Genomic DNA, 17,036 nt, shown 5'->3' with positions numbered 1-17,036 from the left:
TACTGCCCTCTCAGTTCCGAATGCTAACAATTGCCACATACCCTTTTCCAATCCCAGGGAAAAACGAGCATGAAAACTTAGATTTTTCCACTTTCCTTCAAGGTGGGACAACAGACGGCGGCGGATGGCTGAAAATGGGGGCGGTGGGTGGCCTTTCAGCCAACCGTCTGAGTTGGCGGAAAAGAGCAGGCCAAGAAAGCCCGCAAAACTTGGCAGCGCTCTCTCGCTCTGTTTATTGCATGGCGCTAAAAGCAACTGGGGACCGCTTTTTCCTCTCCTTTTTCAGCTTATTTTTTGGTGCGACTGCTCTTTATACGTATCTATTATATGGATGTGCTGCTTGTGCCCGTGCTTGTTTGTTTGTTAGTTTGTTTGTTTGTCAGTCAGTAAGTTTGTTTGGCTGGTTGTTTGCCCGCCTGTGTGTGTGTGTGTGTGTGCGCGCAGTAAATGTGGGCGTACAATTTTCAATTATACATTTTAGTGGCCGCCGCAGCTCATTGACAATAAAAAATGAGAAAACGGGGAAAGAACCCAGAACCGGAAAGAAAACGGTTCGCTTCGCAGAAATGAGAAAAGTTTTTAACAGATCCGATTCGATGTCGTGTGCGTAGCATTTGCTTTATTGTCACCGACGGACAATGGCGAAATGTCCACAGATTAAGCCCGCAATTGATTGGGCCCTAAACCTATTGGGTTCATTTTTCGAAGTATTAAATGGGGACTTAATCCCCTAATTTGACCCTTTTTTGAGAACGTTGACAGCCCCAAAAATTATGATACAAAACCTTAAGGTAGAATATATCCATTAACTTGGCGCCTTTACATAAGCATTATGATATTGAATTGTTAACTGAATAAACTTACCGTGGCTTAGTTAGTTTTTTCATATGTATATCCATATGGGGATCCGAATCCAAATCGTTGCTGGTGCTGCTGCTGCAAGTGTTGGTTGCCTCATAGAAGGGGATCCCTCCGCCCTAAGTGGGCGTTTAGTTAATCCAAGGCCGCTGGACTTCGTTGCAGCGGGAACTGCGTATCCTTTAGTCTGCCCCACTTGAGGATGATATCCGACTCCTTGGGGATTTTCTGTGCACTTTTCCTGTGGCGGGATGCTTAAGTGGGCGATGGATCCTGGGCACCGCATTAGTTGTTGTTTTATTTGTTGTTGATATTGGCAGGTTGTTAGCGTTGTTTGAATTTGAATTTTTAACGTTTAACAATGTACAGAGTTATTATTGATAATATTGCTCGATTCGCTGTTTGTTGAGGTTGTTGTTGTTTTACATAGTTTTTATTATTTTTAATCTTGATTTGGTTGTGTGGTGTTGTTGCTGTAGTTGTTGATGTTGTTGTTAATTAAGCACTTGGGGCGCATATATAAAATCTATTATTCATTACTTAGGCCTATGAATAATAGGATAATTTAAGTTAAATATTGGAAATTTCGTATAATTCTCATTATAATATTTAGAATAACTTGTTGCTATTTGCACTTGATTTTTTGTTTTTCTCCAATATTCGTATGTTTTCTTTATGCTTGTCCATTTACCGATAAAGTAAATCTCTTAAAGTAATTGCGTTGGTTGATTTTGAAGCTGCTTAAGTTTGCGGATTGTAAAAATTGTTGATTTACTTGATGGATGTAAGAAATATATATATATATATTATGTGCTATATATGTTAGTATCGCTTGGCTACATTAAGATTTGATTGCACCGTTAGCATATAACGCACTTTTTCCACGATTCCGTATCGTTCATTCGCTTCCCGTGTGGGTTTCACATTTTATAATTCCCTTCGACCGATGTTGTATATGTATATATGTATGTATGTAAGTGCTATGGCTGTGTATATGCATATGTATATAATGCGTGTATATATAATAACTATTGGAAGGCGTACTTTATAGGCTTGCTAAGTTCTGCTCAAAATTTTTACGCGACTTTGTTAAAGCTAATGGCTACGATTTCGTTAATGCAAGTGCTTCTAAACTTTGTTTGCTTTCTTTACTAGATGTTGAACTTTTTTCTTTCGGGTTTTATTTATATTATGTATTATTGCTTGTATTTGAGGCGAATTTTAATGATAACGTTGGCTGTAAATATGAAAGTAGTTCTTTAAGTTCTATTATCAGTACTATAACGATATACTTTTAAAATGTGTCAATCGGTTCGCCATGTTGTTTTGTTAATTGATTTATTTAACCTAGAATGTTAATTTTAGATTTGGTATCGATGGCAGATTGGAATCTTCCAAAAAAAAAACCCCCTTTACGGGAAACATTCTTCCAGCTGCAACAACAAAATGCCACAAAAGAAAACCAAAAGCAAGGACACACACATACATCCGCACAGATATTCACTCTTCTCTCTCCCTCTCTTTTTCTCTCCCTGCAACAGCTGTTGATCGCAATTGCAGCACACACACACTCACGTACACATTCTGATGCACTTATCTCATATGCACATACAAATGTTGATGGAAGAGCAGCAGGTGTTAAATATAAAATCAAAATGTAGCGTATATAATGTCATAAAGACGCCAGATGAGCGAGAAAATTATCGCAATGTATCTGCTCTGCTTCGTTGCTGTTTTTGAAGTTGCTACTTCGGCTACCACATTCATTCATTCATTAGTTGTTGTTGTTGTTGATTTTATTCGAAGAGCGCACAAGCAAAGGGCAACGCACCGCAACAACAAAAATTTTCCTTTCCATTTTGGCGTTGCTTTTGCCTAACAACAACAACGAATAAGAAGGTGAAGAAGAAGACGGCAGTTCCGTTAGCAAAGCAAAGAGAGCGACAGAGTGAGTGAGTGCGATCGAGAGCGAGTGAGAGAGCAAGAAAATCACACGGTCCAGGTCCAAGTGTGCCGTTTGAAAAATTGACAATAAAAAATGCGCATTTCACTTTTTTCGCGCTCTCTTCTGCTTGAAGTCTCTTCTGTTCCGTTTTCGAGCTGTTTGTTGTTGTTCTCGATGTTTGCGAAAACAAATTTGTTGTTGTATTTGTATTTGATCTGTTGATTTCCATTTGATATGCATTGGAAATTTCGCCTCCGAGCTAGCGAGCGAGCGAGACAAAGCGATGGGAGGGATGGGTTGGAAAGGGGGACTGTGGCACATGTGCTTCGTTTCGTTTAAGAATTTACACTATTCACTTCTTTGAACTTACGTTTTCGAATAACATTTGATTTAGATTACATTGATTTAGATTTGATTTTGCTTTTGCCTTTGCCTTAGCTACTTGCTATTGCCTTTTCTTTTTGCTTTTGCCTTTGAACTTTGCACACAGAAAAAACATGGATTGCACACACACACACTTCTTTGAAATGAATATATTTCAGATGGCAAGCACTTTCATTGAAATTCGATTGCAGATATTCGGTTGGGCGGCGCGATTTGTATTTTCTATATTTTTTACAAATTTATTTTGCTGTTTTCGCTCACATTTTTTACACGGCGCGACGACGGCGCCGATTTTCGTGTTCGACCGGCTGCGAAATCCAAAAAGTACTACATCTTTACCGTTATTATTCGACGATTCGCTCGCCTTCAACCGCATGCAACTCGAACTCGTACTGAGAGAGCCGTCAAACACCATCGAACCGCTATCTCAAACATTTTGCCGACTGTCAGTGCGAGCAGACAGTTAACATTGATGTTAGCGCAATGTAGACCTAACAGTGCCAAAGATCGTCTTTAATTTTGTTGTTAATTGATTATGCAAATTATAGTTAAATATTTAATCAAATTGTAACGAAAACTGAGTCGTGAATGAATTTCTTGAGAGAGAGAGAGGAAAAAGAGGAATGCTTATTGGAATTTGAATTCGAAACCGTGCAAATAACAAAAAAAAATGCTCTCCTCGGCTATTTCTTCTTCTTTCTTTGTTGGTAAATACCTTTTGTTTGGTAATTCGACTCCATGAATCAATTTTAATGACGTCGACATTTCATATTAATAACAAAAGCAAATGAAAGTGAGACTGGAGATGTTATAGCAAACATTACATCGTAAAATTATTTGGATCATTTAACAAAAACATTTAAAATGCTTGAACTCCCAACTTTTAACAAAGGAGTTCAATAAATAAGTTATTTTTTCATTGAAGACTATTCTATTAAACTGTTTGTTTAGAAAAATGCTATAGAATTTTCCCATTTCGTGAAGACTTTTATGTTGTCATTTCTTAGGAAGAACGCAATCTCATTTTCTTCGTAGTCTTCTTTTAACATATGTAAGTACTTGCATACATTGCGTACGTGATTAAAGTCATATTTCTAATTCGAAGTACAAAAACAATTAAAAACTCCAATTATATATTTCGATATTATCAATATAAACATAGAATCATATAGGTTTTAAACTTCACAATACATTGTTTAGAAAGTAGAAAATGGAGTAATCAATGTTAACATTAAGAGAAATCCGATATGGCATTTTCGCTTTATTCTGACGACATTGGGCATATTTATTTCATCAATTGGCGAAGAATCTCTGAGTTAGCTTACAAACACAATAGTATTTAAGTTTGTCAGGTTTTTATTCAATGGCTGTGCGAATGGACGTGGACTATTGGAATGTCGGCTTTCAAACAAATAACAATTGTTCTTATCAGAATTGCTTGAGGTGTGTGTGCGTGTGACTCTCTCTCTCCACATCCTCTTTATATCATTCCTCTTTATATTATCCTTGTTAAGTGTCCTTTCACCCATTTTTTACTTGGAGTATACAAGTATTGGCATTTTTCTGCGTTTCAGCTATTCTTTTTAAGGCAAACACCTAAATAATTGATAAAAACAAAAAGCTAGCAAACCCAAACACACACACACGCACGCACACAGCGACGGAGAGAGCGCATGAGAGAGGAATTGTCCGTCTGGCATTTTGACGTTTATTACTTTGCCTTTATTGTTGTTGCTGCTGCCTTTGCGTTGCCTCTTTTTTTGTTGCCTTTGCGCGCGAATTCGCTGCGCATAGCAAATTAAAATTAAAAGTTTGCGAGAGCAAGAGAGTGCAACAAAAAAGCAGGGAAAAAATATCAAAATTAATTTCTTTTCGGCGTGGCGGGAGAGAGAAGGACAGAGCGGAGAGAGAGGGAGAGCGAGCAAAAAAGAGAGGAAGAGCGCGCGACATGACGAACTTTTGACACATTTTGTTTATAACAATTGTCTGCTTTTTGCACTTACCTCTTTTTCGTTTACTTCAATTGCTCCTCTCTGCTGGTGACTACAACTTAATATTGTTTTGTGTGCGAAATCAGAAATGCCAGTTTAAACATTATTTAACACAAATACGTTTACGCACACTAGCATACATGCTGTAGTAATTTGTTGTTGTTGCTGTGCTGTTGGTGGTGGTGGCGATGGTGATAAAGCCTTGCCGTTTCAGACGATTTCTGGTCTCCTCGCATTAAATATGTTTAGTTTCCATTACTGTTTGTTGTTGTGATTGTTGTTATGTGGTGTATTAATAAAAAACGTACGCGAACTGCAGTCAAAGTCACTCACACACACAATCACGCACGCACACACTGGCATACGGCATACGGCACACACAAACGCACGCACGCACACACACAGCAACTAGTAATTCTGCTGTGCGAAAGAGACAACATGAGAGCGCTTACGAAAAAAAATGTTTGTGTAAGTTTCCCCGAAAACGCGATTTCATCCGGAAAATGCACTGCGCTCGCATTTCGGCGCCGCCGCGTTGGCCATTTAATCACTTTATATGATTCCGTTTCGATTACATTGTTTTTAGCTGGGGTTTTTAACCGAAATTTAGTTGCGTGTTTTGTGTTGGTGCAGAGAGAGCAGGAAAATACACATATCGTTATCGATGGGTCGGCTATCGATACAGCAACTATCGCCCAGCTGATTGGCGGGCAATCAGCTGTGCGGCGATAGGTCCAGTGCTGGTAATTGTCGGTACTGCATATTTGCTAAAAACTTAGTTTTTCTCCTTCTTATTATCTGTTAAATGAAAGCTTTTTGGAACCGGCTTGTCTAGTGATCTGACTTTTATCTAGCAATTTGTTTCTCCGAGCGTTTTTAAAAACTCATTAGCAGTTTTTGGGTGGCTTTTGAACACTGGCTTCTTATCACAATCCAGAAAACCAAATTTTGGAACGGGCAAGCATCTTAATGGGAAATATGATAAGCCTATATTATCTAATCTATCATAACTAGTTTGTCCATTTATCTAATTTGCACATAATTGCCGTGATGCTATTGCCATATTTTTTTGTGTCCGTACAAAATATTGTTTGATTAAATTGATTTAAAATGCGGATTCAGACCCAACGAATTGTCTCTTATATGAAAATTATGGTACGATGCACTGGATTTCTGCACCTTTTATCGGAATGCCGTTTGATAAATTTATCACAATCGCATAATTTCACATTTTTAAATATTTCTATGTTAACCACATAATTTTTTGGCATCCCTGCCGCCCCCGCAGTGTGACCGTATGAGCTGATAGCGCGCGCCGCTGCGAACAGCTGATAGGGCTGCAGCATATAAATGAGCAGGTGGTAAATAAATGTTTTTAGTTGATTTCGAGACGCCATTCCGTGCGCGTTGGCTTGCTGATCAAAGTTTTTCATTCGGCGGGCGCGCCCATCATTAGATTAGATCGACATTAGTGCGTTCCGCTCGGCGATCGGCAGCAATCGATCGGAAATAAACAAACGCTCGCGTATTTACATAATTTAAGTGCAAAGTAACGACGACAGAATGACGAACACCGATGTGCGAAAGAGAAAAGTAAGGAAAAGGTTAAAAGGGCAATCACAGCACACATTTAATGCCAATTTCATGGCGCTCTCACACACACACACGCACACATGCGAATTCTTTAAATTGTTGCTCTTTTGACGCGGAAGTAAAAAACATCAAATGACTCGCAGAATAATCGTTTCAAGTTCTATTCTATTCGATTGTGCCAATTTGCATCTCAAATTGTGTGTTTACAAGACATTTAAATATAGATACGCAATGGCCGCTAAGCACGCTTTTGTTAACAATTATGCAAATTTTGATTTTAGTTACGAAATAGATGACTAGTGAGTTTTCTATCATCATCTTGATGCCGGCCGGTTTATTTTGAAATATTTTCGTATTTTCATTAGGGTGACCAGTCAACAGCAACTTTCTCATTTGCAAGGTCATTAGGGGGACTGATAAAAAAAGCATAGAAAAGGCCAACAATTCAGTTGGCAGCCGTTTCGACCAAATCTCGCTAGACAACTTTTTCAATCGCTTTCTCGCATCGGAACCCAAAGATCACAGGCACACATAGAGTGGCCCATTTCGGGGGCGATTGGATCGCATAGTTTCGTCTGATTTGCATCGCAAGTGGGTGGAGAACAGGATGCGAGCAAACCGGAACCGGTTGCAAGTGAGTGCAGAAAGTGCCTGGCTGCTAACGTGGCCTTAACCCTCGTTTATCTACGTGTACTCGGTACTATATACTAGATACTTTTGTATCCAACCAGATATTTGTTGTTTTCACGACATCTGTGGCTAAACTTATCAGCATTTTCAAGATAGCGCCCTTCTACCAGCTTTCAATGCTGGTATCTTTAACACATTTTGTCTGTCCTATATATATTTCAAGCTACATTTATCAATTAGGGTTCTTTAGGATTTAAGATTTACTTTTCATCTGACGCAAAATATTGCTCGGCATTGAAATAGAACCGATTAAAGCATTCCCCATTATAAATATGCACTTTGCTATGGGAGCAGGCTTCTTAGTCACTGTGGATCGGCACAAAAGGCGCCCACGTCGCTTTTTATCAGTAGATTTATTGATTGCAGTAGCGTGCGCCTGGAAACATATGTGATAAGTTCACACCCTGAATGTTTAATGAGTTTCACTTATGCCATCAGTGTAATTACTTGGAAGTAGTATGTGTATTCAAAACTAATGGGTGTACTTGATTCTATATATATAGATGTATATATACCATTTACCTGTCAACTCCATTACTGCTTAATTATATATACTCTCTATGTTGGTTTGTTTGACTACTTTTCATTGGCTTTAACTATTTTTTTTTGCGTCAGTCGCTTACCAACAGCGGAACATTTGTTTAAACAATGGGAATTTCATCAGGTTTGTTTGGCAACTTTAATATTTAATCAAGCTAAAAGATCGCTTCGTGGCCTGCCCCACTTATGTATGATTGTTGCCAGTGGTGCCCAGACACGCCAGTCGCCCCCGAAAACTGATTGCGTCTTATCACTGTCATATCGCCCAGAAGGCTACGCGATAAGATTCTAGTCGAATGGACACTGGTGTGCGTCTTCCACAGCTAAAATGTGTAATTTGGCATGACTTTACATTTTGATAGAATTAATAATAGCCATAGCTAACCCATAGAACCAAATTTTTTACTATTTTTAGTGGCAATCTATTGTTTGAATAACAACCAATATAAATCAGTGAAACGTTAGGTAGAAATATTTAATATTTTATTACTTATTAAACTAATTGTGCAAATATCCAAATAATTCGATTTAAAAATTAATTTGTGCTAAGTAACGGTTTTTTTTTGCCAACTGCCTTGAATTACCGTTGCCAAAAGTGTGGCGCAGCCCTGGTTAACGTTATCGATGAGCCACGGACTCTGCAGCCCTGGCACAAGTTAACGATAAAGCCCGTAATAGACCGAAAAAAAGAGAAGAAATGAAATTCATTGACATTTGCAGAGATAGCAAACAGCCAGCGTGTTAATATTTGAGCAGCAAACAACTGAAATGTGTTCCGACCAAGAAACCGGCCATGCATAAATGTGGAGCCAGCAGAGGCAACGGAACGAGCCATGAAATACGAATATAAGCTGGTAGACCCGAAGAACTTGGCCAAGAAAAACCATCAATAAACCATTAGTAGTCGGTCACAAAACTAATTTGCCTTCCGCCTTTTCAGCTGGCCACGGATGAGAAGCCACCGCGGCGGAAAAGCAGTGGATCGCCAAATGCCAGCAGCGGTGGAAGCCGCGGGCCCAGCGGCCTCAAGATCTCCTTCCTGTGCCTGATCATCTCCGTCATCCTCCTGCTCTTTGTCTTCGGTGTGTACCATTTGTATTATGTGAAAGACGAAGTGCCCAAAGTTGTACTAACCAAAACCTCTGATTTCCCCACTGTTACCGTGCCCTACGCCCACGTGGAACCCCATTTTGCGCCACCCGTTCGCCGTGTTGTCACTAAAAAACCCATCGCCAACAAACCAACGACTGAAAATGATGCAGGCTTCGTCTCCGAGAACGCCAGTCCGTATCTGGCCCGTCTGGCCTCCAAGTTCGGCTACAGCAAGGTGCAGTATGCGGCCATCATCGATGCCGGATCGACGGGCAGCCGTGTGCTGGCCTACAAGTTCAATCGCAGCTTCATCGACAACAAGCTGGTGCTGTACGAGGAGCTGTTCAGGGAGCGCAAGCCGGGTCTGAGCTCCTTCGCGGATAATCCCGCCGAGGGTGCCCACTCCATCAAACTGCTGCTGGACGAGGCCCGCGCCTTCATACCCAAGGAGCACTGGTCTTCCACACCGCTGGTTCTGAAAGCGACCGCCGGCCTGAGACTCCTGCCCGCCAGCAAGGCGGAAAACATTCTGAATGCCGTCCGAGATCTCTTCGCCAAGTCCGAGTTTAGTGTGGATATGGATGCCGTGGAGATCATGGACGGCACGGACGAGGGCATCTTCAGCTGGTTTACCGTGAACTTCCTGCTGGGCCGCCTGTCCAAGACGAACCAGGCAGCTGCCTTGGACTTGGGCGGCGGTAGCACGCAGGTTACCTTCTCGCCAACGGATCCGGACCAGGTGCCCGTGTACGATAAGTACATGCACGAGGTGGTGACCTCCAGCAAGAAGATCAACGTCTTCACGCACAGCTATCTGGGACTGGGTCTGATGGCCGCCCGCCATGCTGTCTTCACGCACGGCTACAAGAAGGAGGATTCGGTGCTGGAGAGCGTCTGCGTGAATCCCATAATCGCCAATCGCACGTGGACATACGGCAATGTGCAGTACAAGGTCAGCGGCAAGGAGAACGGCAAGTCCAGTGCCGAGCAGCCCATCGTGGACTTCGATGCCTGCCTGGAGCTGGTCAAGAGCAAGGTGATGCCGCTGGTCAAGCCCAAGCCGTTCACACTCAAGCAGCACGCGGTGGCCGCGTTCAGTTACTACTTTGAGCGGGCCATCGAGTCGGGTCTGGTGGATCCACTGGCTGGCGGCGAGACCACGGTGGAAGCTTATCGCAAGAAGGCCCAGGAGATCTGCGCCATCCCCAACGATGAGCAGCCCTTCATGTGCTTCGACCTCACCTTCATCTCGACGCTGCTGCGCGAAGGATTTGGCCTCAACGATGGCAAGAAGATTAAGGTGAGACCTGGCGCACTTAACTCAAATTGAACTCTCTAGTAACTCGGTTTAAATTTGCAGCTTTACAAGAAGATAGATGGTCACGAAATCTCCTGGGCCCTCGGCTGTGCATACAACGTTCTGACTAGCGACGAGAAATTCAGTAATTCCTAATGCTCCTCCATTAGTCCGTAGTTGAAGACATACATTTTAAACGGATTGTTAGCTGAAATTGTTTATAGAGTGCCTTAGACGTGCATCGAGTATACTACAATCACAACACACCGCGCACACCACACACACACACCCAGAAACACTCGGACATTGCCCACAACATATGTATATGTGGTCGATTAATATTTGTTTGTGCTCTGCAAGATTCGTTTCAATTGCCTCTAATTGAGCTAACCCATACACGGTGACTACACTTAGCGTTTAGTTTGTAATTCCAATTTCGTGTGATTCGCCATATTCGTAGTGCAGTTTTTTGCCAACTTCTTAACTAATTAGTCCCTACACCCGTATCGTATCCTCATGTACATAAATTTACACATTGATATGTATTTACCTAATATGTATAACGACCTAGACTACTAGCGCAAACATTTCACTTGGTTTTCACACATGCAAATGTTAGTTTAGTTATTTTTGCAAATAAATCAAATGTTAACTGATCTGAAGTAAAGTAAAATATTTGTTTATTGCTGATTTTCGTTCGCTATACAAAGTATATTAATAATTGTGTAAATGCACAACGAAGAAAAGGAGTAAAGTGTGTTCCTGCGATGGAATTTTGGTCTTTTTACAAATAAAACTAAGAGAGGCTAGCGTGGGAATACGTCAGAGGTCTGCTGCTACACATTGGCTACACACTGGCTGCATGTGGACTCCATGAATCCCCTCATGGCCTCGGCAAACGCTGCGGCTTGATGCCCAGCCGGTCGATGATGTACTGCGGCATGCAGAGCGTTGGGTTGATGGCCTTCAGGCCGGAATGTCCCAGCAGCGAGAGGCCGCCGATGCCGAAGAGCGTGTGGAATATGTCGGGCATGTTGCCGGTTCTGTCCGAGAAGCCACCGGTCTCCGTGTCCTGGCACGACAGTATGAACTGCTGCAGCTTCTCCGAGCTGATCCAGTGCAGGCGACCCATGATGGTCAGCGAGGCGAGCACCCACCACGAGTAGCACACATCCGGCAGCTTCTCGGGCCGTCCATTTAGCCCACCGGAGGGCAGCTGCCGCTCGCAGAGCCACCAGCCCAGTTTGTCCACGTCGAGCAGGTGCAGGCGATGGGTCAGCGAGAAGAAGCCGACGCAGCAGTAGATGAGTCCTGCGGTGTAAAAGTAGGTTAAATTGCGTTTTTATGAGCACCAGCTTCATGAAGCAAAAAGTAGAACATTTTGCTAGATATTTTTTCTATTATACTTTTTGCTTCTAGAAGATTAATATGTTTAAATTGAAATGATATTGACTATGAGGGTGGAAAGTGCTTTAGCAGCATGACAGGCGATGTGGTGACTCACCCGCATGCGACTCGGCGCCCGGCTTGGAACCGAATCCCCCGTCCGTCTGGTTGCAGCACGAGAGCACGAACTTGACCGCCTTCTCCACGTCGATGGTCTGTTCCATGCGGCCGAGCAGGGTCAGCGAGGCCACCGCACAGAAGCTGAACCTGGTGTCCACCTCGCCCCACTTGTCGCCGAAGAAGCTGCCATCGGGCTGCTGCAGTCCGACCACGAAACGCACCACCGCCTCGCGGTCAATCTCCTCGAGGGCGTCGTAGGTGCAGAGAATCTGGATGGCCGACAGGGTGTACAGCAGGTGCGGATCGTGGCCCTCGCAGGGTGCGAATCCGCCCGTGTTTGGGCACTGACAACGCTTCACAAACTCGATAATGGACTTGCGCTCCAATCGCTCCAGCTGACCCATAATGTCCAGGGCAGTGGTGCCCCAATAGATGCCCGACATGCGCAGGAACTCGGTCATGCAGTACTCGTAGTCGTCCTCCTGCTTCCCATGGTTCTCGATGTACTCCACATGCTTCCAGAACTGCAGCTTCTGGCCGCCGACATCCGCATCGCTACCACCGCCGTCGCCTCCACCATTTGAGGGCTTTACGAAGGTCGTGAAGTCCATCGCTGATTGGGCTCAATTGAATGAGTATCGGGTGGCAGGCAGATCCTCTTCGGCGCGCTGTTTCGCTTGATTAACTCAATTAATTGGCAGGAATAGTGCTGCGAGCAAACAAATAACCCAGCGAATCCAATCGAGCCCAGCTGATTCATCTGCGCGATGGTTGGCAACGCGACAGTGGCTTATCAAACAGCTGATCGATGCAGTGGTGTAGTGAGAGGGGATTGCTGTAACCCCATCCAATAATGAAAATTTAACGTACTTAAATTTCAAATAGCGACCCGACTAGTTTTTTTTTATTGAAAACACATATTGAAGAGCACTATGCACTATTGCACCAGCAGGCTGGACTGCGGATCCGGCTCGTCGATGCTTAGGGAAACTATGTGCTGGCCGGGAACCATGACGTTGCCCAGCAGGCGCGGCTCCTGGCCCTCCACCAAGTACTCGGCGCACATGGACAGCACGATGTTGGCGTCGCGGTCCGTGCAGTTGAAGAATCCCACCAGCACGCGTCCGTCCGTGATCACGATGCGCAGGACTCGACCCAGCCACTTCTGGAGCTTCCTGCGTCCAGGCGTCAAACTGGCATCGTTCATCTGGTGCGGGGCGTTCGTTGTGATGCGGAAGGGTTCCGGGGGTGTGCATGCGGGCGGGGGCAGCACCTGCTGGCCACTGATGCTGAGGTCTGTCATGGTTGTGTCCACTTTGCGCGATCCAAACAAATAAATGCAAGAAATTCTCAGCTTTTTTTGTGTTTACACTTCGCGTATGTGTGATAAAGTGTGTATGTGTATGTGTGTACTGGCCAGGGATGCAAGCAAGTGTAAGTGGTTCGGTTCACTGGCTCACTTTTTAAGCTCATCAATTCAAAAATATATAAAACACTCGTTTGCTTGGGTCAAGGAAAACACGTTAGATTTAAAACACTTAAAGGAAATGATTGCAAATTAAATGCACACCAGCAGCCTTCTTTTTAACATCTTCATCTACGAGAACTAGTTCTTTTTATATTTGCATCCCTGGTTCCTGAGCTTATAAAAGTAACGGGCACCCTAGCCCAGTCAGCTGATTTGCATTTTGCGGCAAATTTTGTTTCTCATTTATCCAAAAAGCTTGTAATTCGTATCTTGATTTTTTCAAATATCCACCATGTCCGGAAAGGCTTTAAACATTGGCGATCAGTTCCCAAACTTTACGGCTGACACCAGCGAGGGACGGATCGATTTCTACGACTGGATGCAGGACAGCTGGGCCATTCTGTTCTCCCATCCGGCGGATTATACGCCGGTTTGCACCACGGAATTGGCGCGGGTGGCGGCATTGGTCCCGGAATTCCATAGGCGTGGAGTCAAGCCGATTGCCCTGTCCTGCGACAACGTGGAGTCGCACAAGGGCTGGATCGAGGACATCAAGAGCTTTGGCAGTGGGTTTGGTCACTGATTTCTGGGCAGGAATCGCTTCTAATTGGCGTTTCCGTTCGCAGAGCTGAGCTCCTTCGACTATCCCATCATTGCGGACGACAAGAGGGAACTGGCGCTCAAGTTTAATATGCTGGACAAGGACGAGATCAATGCGGAGGGCATTCCTCTCACTTGTCGCGCCGTTTTCGTGGTGGACGACAAGAAGAAGCTTCGCCTGTCCATCCTGTATCCTGCCACCACTGGGCGCAACTTCGAGTGGGTACTCCATTATCTAGCATTCATCACTATCTATAAAGCTGTAATGCTCTTTAGCAAGCAATCGTGCACTTAATCGCATTAGCAGATAATTATTTAATGAAGTATTATTGCTGAAAACTAAGTACTAACCTTGCCTATTAAGATGAAAGTTAAATAGGAACGATTTCAACGTCGATTAATCCGACAAATTACTTTATCCCCTTGCAGTGAAATCCTTCGAGTGATCGACTCGCTTCAGTTGACCCAAACGAAGAGCGTGGCCACGCCGGCGGATTGGAAACAGGGCGGCAAGTGCATGGTCTTGCCCACCGTCAAAACCGAAGATGTTCCTAAGCTCTTCCCTGATGGCATCGAAACCATTGAGCTGCCCTCCGGAAAGGGTTACCTGCGGATCACTCCACAGCCCTAAAGGATGACAAGCGTGCGCTCTCACTTTTTTGCTTTATTACAAAAATTATAATTAACAACAAATAATGCACAATAAAGTATACGCTTACAACCGTATTTTCAGTAGATCGGCGCTTTCAGGTTGCTAAAACTCGCCTTCTGCTGGACAAAAGTGCCAAAACATTCGACTTACAAACTAAATCAGATGGGGAATGTGACAAAAAGGTCGCGATTTGTGTGTACGAAATAAATATACATACAATATACATATAGACTTGTACAAAAGGGGTAAAGATATTGCAACTGGATAACCATGGGGTAAGAAAGGTATAAATAAGGCCAACTCTGTACAATAACTGAAGCGCTTTCTAGGACAGAAGAAAGCTAAAGACCAAGCTCGTGCCCGTAACCGAAGATAACTGGAAAGGAAGAGGGTTACATACGATTAACTTTGGCGATACAAACAGTATATGGTTACTTGTGATAGTGACCATTCATTTAAACTATTGATTGGAAACAGACGTATTACTGATAATTAGTTTAAAGAGTGGATGCTTAAGCACTTTCCCTTGCCCAAATACTCAAAGATATTCCACAATCTGAGTTTGCATAGAGATCGTTCCCTTGAATATGTTAATGAAATGCAAATATGAACAAAATAATGTATGATGTAAAAGCTTTCGCTACGAAACAGGTTCCCCATGCTCTTGAATTCTCTTGACTGCGGGAATACCCCTCAAATATAAACAAGCAACTCGATTTCAAGCGGGAATGATAACGTATGCCTTTGTCTAGTTGCGTTGTACTTACAATTTAACTACCACATGTTCCGCCCTCCGCAAGTATAGCTTTCCTGCGTCAGTGCCTGCGCTGCGGAGTGGACTGGAGCATCCGCGCGAACCGCCTCACCAGGAAAGGCCACAGGATGAGGACGGCAAACCAGAGCGGGGAGATGTTCCTGAAGGGCCACCAGGCGGGCAGTGATCGTGACTGCGCCACCGTTCCCTTCGCTGCCTTTTGACCGCTGCGCAGTTCGTTGAGCGACTGCTCCAGGCCGCGAACGCGCTGCTGCACTGCACCCACATCGCTGTTCATCCGCGTGATGGCCGCCTGGATTTGGCGCAGCAGGTCCGTGTTCTGGGCAATCGCCTGGGTCAGCTCGTGGCTGAGATCGTAGGGATCGTCGTACTCATCGTCCGAGGGCTCCACGATGGCCACGCTGCTGTTGCTCGTAAAGTTGTGCGTGTCGTTTTGTGTGTAGCTTGCGGTTGGCTTAGGTCCGTAGCCATTGGTCAGTGGCGGCGAACTGTGGCCATTCTCCTTTATCGTTTCGGTCGCGGCCAGCGGTGCGGTGCTGGAGGCCTGAGCCTCCGACTCCGACTCGCCATTGCAACTGGAGCCGTGCTGGGGACTGTTGGTGCGCGAGTGGAACGGCGAGTTGGGATGCGACTCGGCCAGCTCCTTCATGCCGGGCGAGACCAGCTCCAGTTCGTCCAGGCTGATGTTTCCCAGATTATCGAGGCTGCCCACAAAGTTCTGCACGTTCTCCGTGAACGACATGGTCTCGATGATCTCCTGCAGGCTCTCCACGTACCGCTGCATGGCCTCCTCCTTGGTCAGGTGACGGTTGTCGTTCCATGCCTGCCACTTGGCCTTGCCCACGATGTCCCAGAAGCCGGGTTTCTTGTCCACATCTGGTCTACCCTCGGTGGCCTGTTTGAACAGCCCGTAGAACTTGAGCATCATGCTGGTGCTGGGCTGGTAGGGGCCATTTTTGGGCAGGCCCTTTATCACATTGACTGCCGCCTGGAAACGCTCCTCAATCGCCGCCATACCTGCAAGATTATCCCGCGATTAGCCAGGGCACTCGATCGATAAGATACACAGGTACGATGGCTGCCATATAGAGGCGGTGCCAAGTTCACCTTGTCCAGGTGAACGTCGCTTACAAATTACCTAATTATTGTGTGCAATCCGCGGTGTTGCAAACCCCACTTTCGGCTCCCCCTTTCGTTGTTGTCGTTCGCTATTGATTCCGATTCCGAATCCGAGTCCCAATCCGCTGCTGGGCATTCATGAATTTTTGGGTGCGACGTTCGTGGATGCGCTGCTGTGGTGCCAAAGTTCGAGTTCTGAAGTCCAATCTTCTGAGCTTCGAATCGAATCGAGTCGGCTGGAGCTTTTTCTTAGTTTGGCCCCCGTTCTTATCGACCTCGCTGTGGAATTGATGTGTGCTGCGCCAGCCGCTGGCGTTCCAATCGAGTTGCAATCAAATAAAACTAAACAAAAACCAGAAAACTCTCTCTGCAAATCACTGAGCGCGTACGTGTGAGTGTGTAGGTGTGCATGTGTGCGGGTGGCGCAGGGCTGCAACGAATGTATCGATACAGGTGCAGCTTGGAGATGACATTATTGGGAGCGCGAATATCGCGGCTTAAACAATGAAATAAACAGTTTATTTGT

At 44.6% G+C, this 17,036-nt stretch overlaps 5 protein-coding genes and 1 long non-coding RNA gene across 9 annotated transcripts; 2 read left to right on the top strand and 4 right to left on the bottom strand.

The window, feature by feature from the left end:
- Positions 1-1,074: 1,074 nt before the first annotated feature.
- On the bottom strand, positions 1,075-6,412 carry LOC27208276. Its single transcript, XR_001600785.3, has 2 exons — positions 5,191-6,412; positions 1,075-2,095 (listed from the first exon to the last, which is right to left on the bottom strand). It is a non-coding gene; the product is annotated as an uncharacterized LOC27208276 (long non-coding RNA).
- A 138-nt stretch (positions 6,413-6,550) lies between these two features.
- LOC6730793 (ectonucleoside triphosphate diphosphohydrolase 5) lies at positions 6,551-11,046 on the top strand. 4 transcript variants are annotated; one of them, XM_002077925.4, is made up of 4 exons: positions 6,551-6,771; positions 8,942-9,083; positions 9,264-10,393; positions 10,454-11,046. In XM_002077925.4, exons 1-4 carry the CDS (start codon positions 6,742-6,744, stop codon positions 10,544-10,546), a joined length of 1,395 nt encoding a protein of 464 aa, XP_002077961.1. In that variant the 5' UTR covers positions 6,551-6,741; the 3' UTR covers positions 10,547-11,046. The 4 variants fall into 4 exon arrangements, with proteins under 4 accessions (XP_002077961.1, XP_016023207.1, XP_016023206.1 ...); XM_016179115.3 differs by lacking the exon at positions 6,551-6,771 and adding an exon at positions 7,364-7,405; XM_016179117.3 differs by lacking the exon at positions 6,551-6,771 and adding an exon at positions 8,643-8,855.
- Positions 11,047-11,053: 7 nt separating this feature from the next.
- LOC6730792 (geranylgeranyl transferase type-2 subunit beta) lies at positions 11,054-12,658 on the bottom strand. The gene is made up of 2 exons (XM_016179453.3): positions 11,895-12,658; positions 11,054-11,701 (listed from the first exon to the last, which is right to left on the bottom strand). Exons 1-2 carry the CDS (start codon positions 12,505-12,507, stop codon positions 11,274-11,276), a joined length of 1,041 nt encoding a protein of 346 aa, XP_016023205.1. The 5' UTR covers positions 12,508-12,658; the 3' UTR covers positions 11,054-11,273.
- A 108-nt stretch (positions 12,659-12,766) lies between these two features.
- Positions 12,767-13,425, bottom strand: LOC6730791 (N-alpha-acetyltransferase 38, NatC auxiliary subunit). The gene has a single exon (XM_002077923.4). It carries the CDS (start codon positions 13,197-13,199, stop codon positions 12,834-12,836), a length of 366 nt encoding a protein of 121 aa, XP_002077959.1. The 5' UTR covers positions 13,200-13,425; the 3' UTR covers positions 12,767-12,833.
- Positions 13,426-13,551: 126 nt separating this feature from the next.
- On the top strand, positions 13,552-14,690 carry LOC6730790 (peroxiredoxin-6). The gene is made up of 3 exons (XM_002077922.4): positions 13,552-13,930; positions 13,991-14,183; positions 14,394-14,690. The coding sequence occupies exons 1-3, from the start codon at positions 13,657-13,659 to the stop codon at positions 14,593-14,595; spliced, it is 669 nt and encodes a 222-aa protein (XP_002077958.1). The 5' UTR covers positions 13,552-13,656; the 3' UTR covers positions 14,596-14,690.
- Positions 14,614-16,950, bottom strand: LOC6730789 (acyl-CoA-binding domain-containing protein 5). The gene is made up of 3 exons (XM_016179452.3): positions 16,530-16,950; positions 15,384-16,408; positions 14,614-14,992 (listed from the first exon to the last, which is right to left on the bottom strand). The coding sequence occupies exon 2, from the start codon at positions 16,404-16,406 to the stop codon at positions 15,432-15,434; it is 975 nt and encodes a 324-aa protein (XP_016023204.1). The 5' UTR covers positions 16,407-16,408; positions 16,530-16,950; the 3' UTR covers positions 14,614-14,992; positions 15,384-15,431.
- Between the last annotated feature and the right edge of the window lie 86 nt (positions 16,951-17,036).

This window comes from Drosophila simulans, chromosome 2L, assembly GCF_016746395.2.
Source record: "Drosophila simulans strain w501 chromosome 2L, Prin_Dsim_3.1, whole genome shotgun sequence".
Lineage (NCBI taxonomy): Eukaryota > Metazoa > Arthropoda > Insecta > Diptera > Drosophilidae > Drosophila > Drosophila simulans.
This window is presented reverse-complemented; position numbering and strand designations above follow the sequence as displayed.

What these genes read in the sequence shown, in the direction of transcription:
- LOC6730793 (XM_016179116.3), top strand. Translation starts at nt 6,742, where the DNA reads ATGACGAACACCGATGTGCGAAAGAGAAAA. An exon ending in CCGATGTGCGAAAGAGAAAA is followed by an intron (nt 6,772 to 8,941) that starts GTAAGGAAAAGG and finishes CCGCCTTTTCAG; the next exon opens with CTGGCCACGGATGAGAAGCC. An exon ending in ACGATGGCAAGAAGATTAAG is followed by an intron (nt 10,394 to 10,453) that starts GTGAGACCTGGC and finishes TTAAATTTGCAG; the next exon opens with CTTTACAAGAAGATAGATGG.
- LOC6730792 (XM_016179453.3), bottom strand. Translation starts at nt 12,507, where the DNA reads ATGGACTTCACGACCTTCGTAAAGCCCTCAAATGGTGGAGGCGACGGC. An exon ending in GGGCGCCGAGTCGCATGCGG is followed by an intron (nt 11,702 to 11,894) that starts GTGAGTCACCAC and finishes TTTACACCGCAG; the next exon opens with GACTCATCTACTGCTGCGTC.
- LOC6730791 (XM_002077923.4), bottom strand. Translation starts at nt 13,199, where the DNA reads ATGACAGACCTCAGCATCAGTGGCCAGCAGGTGCTGCCCCCGCCCGCA.
- LOC6730790 (XM_002077922.4), top strand. Translation starts at nt 13,657, where the DNA reads ATGTCCGGAAAGGCTTTAAACATTGGCGATCAGTTCCCAAACTTTACG. An exon ending in GGACATCAAGAGCTTTGGCA is followed by an intron (nt 13,931 to 13,990) that starts GTGGGTTTGGTC and finishes TTCCGTTCGCAG; the next exon opens with AGCTGAGCTCCTTCGACTAT. An exon ending in ACCACTGGGCGCAACTTCGA is followed by an intron (nt 14,184 to 14,393) that starts GTGGGTACTCCA and finishes ATCCCCTTGCAG; the next exon opens with TGAAATCCTTCGAGTGATCG.
- LOC6730789 (XM_016179452.3), bottom strand. Translation starts at nt 16,406, where the DNA reads ATGGCGGCGATTGAGGAGCGTTTCCAGGCGGCAGTCAATGTGATAAAG.